Source organism: Excalfactoria chinensis, unplaced genomic scaffold, assembly GCF_039878825.1.
Source record: "Excalfactoria chinensis isolate bCotChi1 unplaced genomic scaffold, bCotChi1.hap2 Scaffold_339, whole genome shotgun sequence".
In the NCBI taxonomy this organism is placed as follows: domain Eukaryota; kingdom Metazoa; phylum Chordata; class Aves; order Galliformes; family Phasianidae; genus Excalfactoria; species Excalfactoria chinensis.
This window is the reverse complement of record NW_027315627.1, coordinates 61563-68190: the sequence shown is the minus strand read 5'-3', so window position 1 is coordinate 68190 and position 6628 is coordinate 61563. Positions and strand designations below refer to the sequence as shown.

General features: G+C 53.8%; 1 protein-coding gene across 1 annotated transcript in view; it reads right to left on the bottom strand.

Moving 5' to 3' along the window:
- Positions 1 to 869: 869 nt before the first annotated feature.
- The window catches only part of LOC140264900 (type 1 phosphatidylinositol 4,5-bisphosphate 4-phosphatase-like), a 44772-nt gene continuing 39013 nt past the window's right edge, over positions 870 to 6628 (bottom strand). The window contains 2 exon segments of the mRNA XM_072360797.1: positions 870 to 4391; positions 5168 to 5349. Of these exon segments, the coding sequence (XP_072216898.1) occupies positions 5206 to 5349 (144 nt within the window). The 3' untranslated portion in view covers positions 870 to 4391; positions 5168 to 5205.

Here is a 6628-nt window from a genome sequence, read left to right as displayed (position 1 = left end):
CCCCATAAGTCACCCCATAGAGCCCCATATTGCCCCATAGATCCCCATTCAGCCCCATAAGTCGCCCCATAGACCCCCCATATTGCCCCATAGATCCCCATTCAGCCCCATAAGTCACCCCATAGACCCCCATATTGCCCCATAGATCCCAATGCAGCCCCATAAGTCACCCCATAGACCCCCATATTGCCCCATAGATCCCCATTCAGCCCCATAAGTCACCCCATAGACCCCCATATTGCCCCATAGATCCCAATGCAGCCCCATAAGTCATCCCATAGACCGCCATATTGCCCCATAGATCCCCATTCAGCCCCATAAGTCACCCCATAGACCCTCATATTGCCCCATAGATCCCAATACAGCCCCATAAGTCACCCCATAGACCCCCATATTGCCCCATAGATCCCAATACAGCCCCATAAGTCACCCCATAGACCGCCATATTGCCCCATAGATCCCCATTCAGCCCCACAAGTCACCCCATAGACCCCCATATAGCCCCATAGATCCCCTTTCAGCCCCATAAGTCACCCCATATCCCCCCATATTGCCCCATAGATCCCCATTCAGCCCCATAAGTCACCCCATAGACCCCCATATTGCCCCATAGATCCCCATAATGCCCCATAAGTCACCCCATAGACCCCCATATCGCCCCATAGATCCCCCCTCAGCCCCATAAGTCACCCCATAGACCCCCATGTTGCCCCATAGATCCCTATTCAGCCCCATAAGTCACCCCATAGACCCCCATATTGCCCCATAGATCCCCATTCTGCCCCATAAGTCACCCCATAGACCCCCATATCCCCCCCCCGCCCCATAGATCCCTTTTTATACCTATAAATACAATAGCCCATATATGGAGGGTCGGCCATGTTGTTTTTTGAGGGAGGGGGAGGAGTTTATTTACAGGCTCCGCCCACTTCCGGTTTGGGGGCGGGGCTTCAGCCTCCAATGCATTTATATACATACATCTATGGGAGGGGGCGGGGCTTATGTACAGGGGGCGGGGCTTAAAGGCATGCGGGGAGGGGGGGCATGCGGGGAAGTAGGGGAGGGCAAGATGGCCGCCAAGGCACGTGGGGTCAACCAAGATGGCCGCCGTGGTTGTGGGGTGGAGCCAAGATGGCTGCAGAGTCACATGGGTCCAGGCAAGATGGCCGCCAGGGCTTCAAGATGGCTGCCGTGATTGTGGGGGGGAGCCAAGATGGCTGCCAAGTCACATGGGTTGAGGCAAGATGGTCGCCAGGGGTCCAAGATGGCCGCTGTGGTGGTGGTGTGGAGCCAAGATGGCTGCCAAGTCATGTAGGTTGAGCCAAGATGGATGCCAGGAATTCAAGATGGCCGCCGTGGTGGTGGGGTGGAGCCAAGATGGCCGCCGAGTCACATGGGTCAAGACAAGATGGTCGCCAGGGGTCCAAGATGGACGCTGTGGTGGTGGTGTGGAGCCAAGATGGCTGCCGAGTCACGTGGGGCTAATTAAGATGGCCTCCATGGTAGTGGGGTGGAGCCAAGATGGCTGCCGAGTCATGTGGGTCAAGGTAAGATGGTCGCCAGGGATCCAAGACGGCCGCCGTGGTTGTGGGGTTGAGCCAAGATGGCTGCCGAGTCACGTGGGTTGAGCCAAGATGGTCGCCAGGGATCCAAGATGGCTGCCGTGGTGGTGGGGTGGAGCCAAGATGGCTGCCAAGTCATGTAGGTTGAGCCAAGATGGACGCCAGGAATTCAAGATGGCCGCCGTGGTAGTGGGTCAGAGCCAAGATGGCTGCCAAGTCACATGGGTTGAGCCGAGATGGTCGCCAGGGGTCCAAGATGGCCGCCGTGTGGGGTGGAGCAAAGATGGCTGCCGAGTCACGTGGGTCAAGGCAAGATGATCGCCATGGGTCCAAGATGGCTGCCGTGGTGGTGGGGTGGAGCCAAGATGGCTGCCGAGTCACATGGGTCGAGGTAAGATGGACGCCAGGGGTTCAAGATGGCCGCTGTGGTGGTGGGGCGGAGCCAAGATGGCTGCCAAGTAACGTGTGCCCAGGCAAGATGGCCGCCAGGAATTCAAGATGGCCACCGTGGTGGCGGGGTGGAGCCAAGATGGCTGCTGAGTCACATGGGTCAAGGCAAGATGGTCGCCATGGGTCCAAGATGGCTGCCGTGGTGGTGAGCTGCATCCAACATGGCTGCCGAGTCACATGGGGCTAATTAAGATGGCCGCCATGGTAGTGGGGTGGAGCAAAGATGGCCGCCGAGTCACGTAGGTCAAGGCAAGATGGTCGCCAGGGATCCAAGATGGCCGCTGTGGTGGTGGGGTGGAGCCAAGATGGCTGCCAAGTCACTTGGGGCTAATTAAGATTGCTGCCGTGGTTGTAGGGTGGAGCCAAGATGGCTGCCAAGTCACATGGGTCGAGGTAAGATGGACGCCAGGGGTTCAAGATGGCCGCCATGGTGGTCGGGTGGAGCCAAGATGGCTGCCAAGTCACATGGGTTGAGCCGAGATGGTCGCCAGGGGTCCAAGATGGCTGCCGTGGTGGTGGTGTGGAGCCAAGATGGCTGCCGAGTCACGTGGGTTGAGCCAAGATGGTCGCCAGGGGTTCAAGATGGCCGCTGTGGTGGTGGGTGGAGCCAAGATGGCCGACACGGGTTCAAGATGGCTGCCGTGGTGGTGGGGTGGAGCCAAGATGGCTGCCAAGTCACATGACTCCTGCCAAGATGGCCGCCTTGATGGTTGTGTGGATTCAAGATGGCCGACAGGGGTTCAAGATGGTGGTGGGAATCCAAGATGGCTGCTTGGTCACGTGTATTAATCCAAGATGGCCGCTGGGTCACGTGGTTCAAGATGGCCGCCAGGGCTTTAAGATTGCTACTGGGTCACTGGGGGTTGATCCAATATGGCCGCCGTGTCACGTGGGTAGATCCAAAATGGCCACCATGTCATGTGACTCAATCTAAGATTGATCCAAGATGGCCGCCAGAGATCCATCATGGCCGCTGCAATGCATCCAAGATGGCTTCCATATCATGTGACTTGATCCAAGATGGCCGCTGTGCCAGTCGAATGGATCCAAGATGGCCGCCCTGTCACATGACTCGACTCCTCATGGCAGCCATGACAGAGGATAAAGCCAAGATGGCGGCCATCGAGCCAACAGGGCCGCTCCTGTGGATCCAAGATGGCCGCTGCATCACGTGACTTGATCCAAGATGGCCGCCGAGTCATGTGGGCAGATCCAAGATGGCTGCCATGAAGGTGTGGGGAATCCAAGATGGCGGCCATGGAGCCAAAATGGCCGCTCCTGTGGATCCAAGATGGCCGCTGCATCACATGACTTGGAATCCAAGATGGCCACCGAGTCACGTGGGCTGATCCAAGATGGCTGCCACGACAGTGTGGACAATCCAAGATGGCGGATATCAAGCCAAAATGGCCGCTCCTGCGGATCCAAGATGGCCGCTGCATCACGTGACTTGGAATCCAAGATGGCCGCCAAGTCACGAGGGCTGTCACGTGACCATTGCTGTGTCCATAGCATGTCCATAGCATGTCATGTGATCTAAGTGTGTCCTTAGTATGTCACATGACCTTAGCGTGTCATTAGTGTGTCACATGACCTTAGCGTGTACTTAGCATGTCCATAGCATGTCATGTGATCTAAGCGTGTCCTTAGCGTGTACTTAGTATGTCACATGATCTTAGTGTGTCCTTAGCGTGTCCTTAGCATGTCACGTGACTATTGCGTGTCATTAGCATGTTATATATGTGATCTAAGTGTGTACTTAGCATGTCATGTGACCTTAGCATGTCTTAGCATGTTATATGTGTGACCTAAGCGTGTTCTTAGCATGTCACGTGACCTTAGCATGTCATTAGCATGTTACACATGTGACCTAAGTGTGTTCTAAGCATGTCACGTGACCTTAGCATGTCCTTAGCATGTTATACATGTGATCTAAACATGTCCTTAGCATGTCACATGACCTTAGCATGTCAATAGCATGTTACACATGTGACCTAAGCATGTCCTTAGCATGTTACGTGACCTTAGTATGTTATACATGTGACCTAAGCGTGTTCTTAGCGTGTCACATGACCGTAGCATGTTGAAGCCGTGTCGTCCAATGGGATGGTGCCATCCCATGACCTAAGCGTGTCCTTAGCGTGTTCCATGACGCAGGTGTGTTCTTAGTGTGTTCTTAGTATGTCACATGACCATAGCAAGTCCTTAGCATGTCATACATGTGACCTAAGCGTGTCCATAGCGTGTCCATAGCGTGTCCTTAGAATGTCATGTGACCATAGCATGTCCTTAGCATGTTATATGTGTGCCCTTAGCGTGCTCTTAGCATGTCCCATGATGCAGGCGTGTCCTTAGCGTGTTCCCACAGCTCACGGAGGCCTGAGGAATGGCAGACAGTCAATACGGGCCCTTAGCGTGTTCTAAGCATGATCTAGGCCTGTTCTAAACATGATCTAAGTGTGTCATTAGCATGTTCCATGATCTAAGCATGGCCCTAACATGTTCCCATGACCTTACCCTGTCCTTACCATGACCTTAACATGTCCTTAGCATGACCTTAACATGACATAACCATATCCTTACCATGTCCTTAACATGACCTTAGTGTAACTTTAGCATGACATAACCATATCCTTAACATGACCTTAACATGTCCTTAACATGACCTTAACATAACCTAACCATATCCTTAACATGTCCTTAGCATGACATTACCATATCCTTAACATGACCTTACCATGACCTTAATATGTCCTTAGCACGACATTATAATGCCCTTAGCATGTTCTTCCCATGGTCTTAGCATGACCTTACCATGACTTTAGCATGACCTTAACATGACATTACCATATCCTTACCATGTCCTTACCATGACCTTAACATGTCCTTAGCGTGACCTTAGCATGACGTTAACATGACATAACCATGTCCTTAACATGTCCTTAACATGTCCTTAGCGTGACCTTAGCATGACCTTAACATGACATAACCATATCCTTACCATGTCCTTACCATGACCTTAACATGTCCTTAGCATGACCTTAACATGACATTACCATATCCTTACCATGTCCTTACCATGTCCTTAACATGTCCTTAGCGTGACCTTAGCATGACCTTAACATGACATACCCATATCCTTCCCATGTCCTTACCGTGCCCTTGGCGTGTCCTTGGCGTGTTGTTGGCGTGTTCACGCGCGCTGTGGGATGGGTTGGCTGACCCTGACGCAGCCCCAATATCCGGCCCTCAATAAACACGCTCCGGCCCCGGCAACCAACACGGCCCAACACGCGTGTAAAGCTCCCCAGCGACGAGCTGCTGCCCACGTCCCCACCTGGAACACCAGTACAAACCAGTAAGGACCAGTATGGACCAGTATGGACCAGTATAGACCATTAGGGACCAGTACGGACCAGAATAGACCATTAGGGAACAGTATGGACATGTATGGACCAGTATGGACCAGTACGGACCAGTACAGACCAGTACGGATATGTATGAATCAATAGAGACCAGTAAGGACCAGTATGGACCAGTATGAATCAATAGAGACCAGTAAGGACCAGTAGGGACCATTAGGGACCAGTATGGACCAGTATAGACCAGTATGGACATGTATGGACCAGTATGGACCAGTATGGACATGTATGAATCAATAGAGACCAGTATGGACCAGTAGGGACCAGTATGAATCAGTATAGACCAGTATGGACCAGAAGGGACCCACAAGGACCAGTACAGACCAGTATCAATCACTATGGACCAGTACGGACCAGTATGGACCAGAAGGGACCCATAAGGACCAGTATGAACCAATATAGACCAGTATGGACCAGTAGGGACCAGTAGGGACCCATAAGGACCAGTACAGACCAGTATCAATCACTATGGACCAGTAAGGACCAGTACGAACCGGTCCCTCCCAGTCCCTCCCAGTACCCCAATATCCCCTCCCAGTCTATCCCAGTATATCCCAGTATATCCCAGTCCTCCCCAGTGCCCCATAGATCCCTCCCAGTCCCTCCCAGTACCCCATATCCCCATCCCAGTCTATCCCAGTCCATCCCAGTCCCTCCCAGTGCCCCATATCCCCCTCCCAGTCCATCCCAGTCCATCCCAGTCCCTCCCAGTTCCCGCCAATCCCTCCCAGTCCCTCCCAGTGCCCCATAGATCCCTCCCAGTCTATCCCAGTGCCCCATATCCCCCTCCCAGTCCCTCCCAGTGCCCCATAGATCCCTCCCAGTCCCTCCCAGTAACCCACATCCCCATCCCAGTCCATCCCAGTCCCTCCCAGTGCCCCATAGATCCCTCCCAGTCCCTCCCAGTAACCCACATCCCCATCCCAGTCTCTCCCAGTCCATCCCAGTGCCCCATATCCCCCTCCCAGTCCATCCCAGTCCATCCCAGTCCCTCCCAGTGCCCCATATCCCCATCCCAGAAACTCCCAGTGCCCCAATATCCCCTCCCAGTCCATCCCAGTCCCTCCCAGTGCCCCATATCCCCCTCCCAGTCTATCCCAGTGCCCCCTATCTCCCTCCCAGTCCATCCCAGTGCCCAATAGATCCCTCCCAGTCCCTCCCAGTGCCCCATACCCCCCTCCCAGTCCCTCCCTG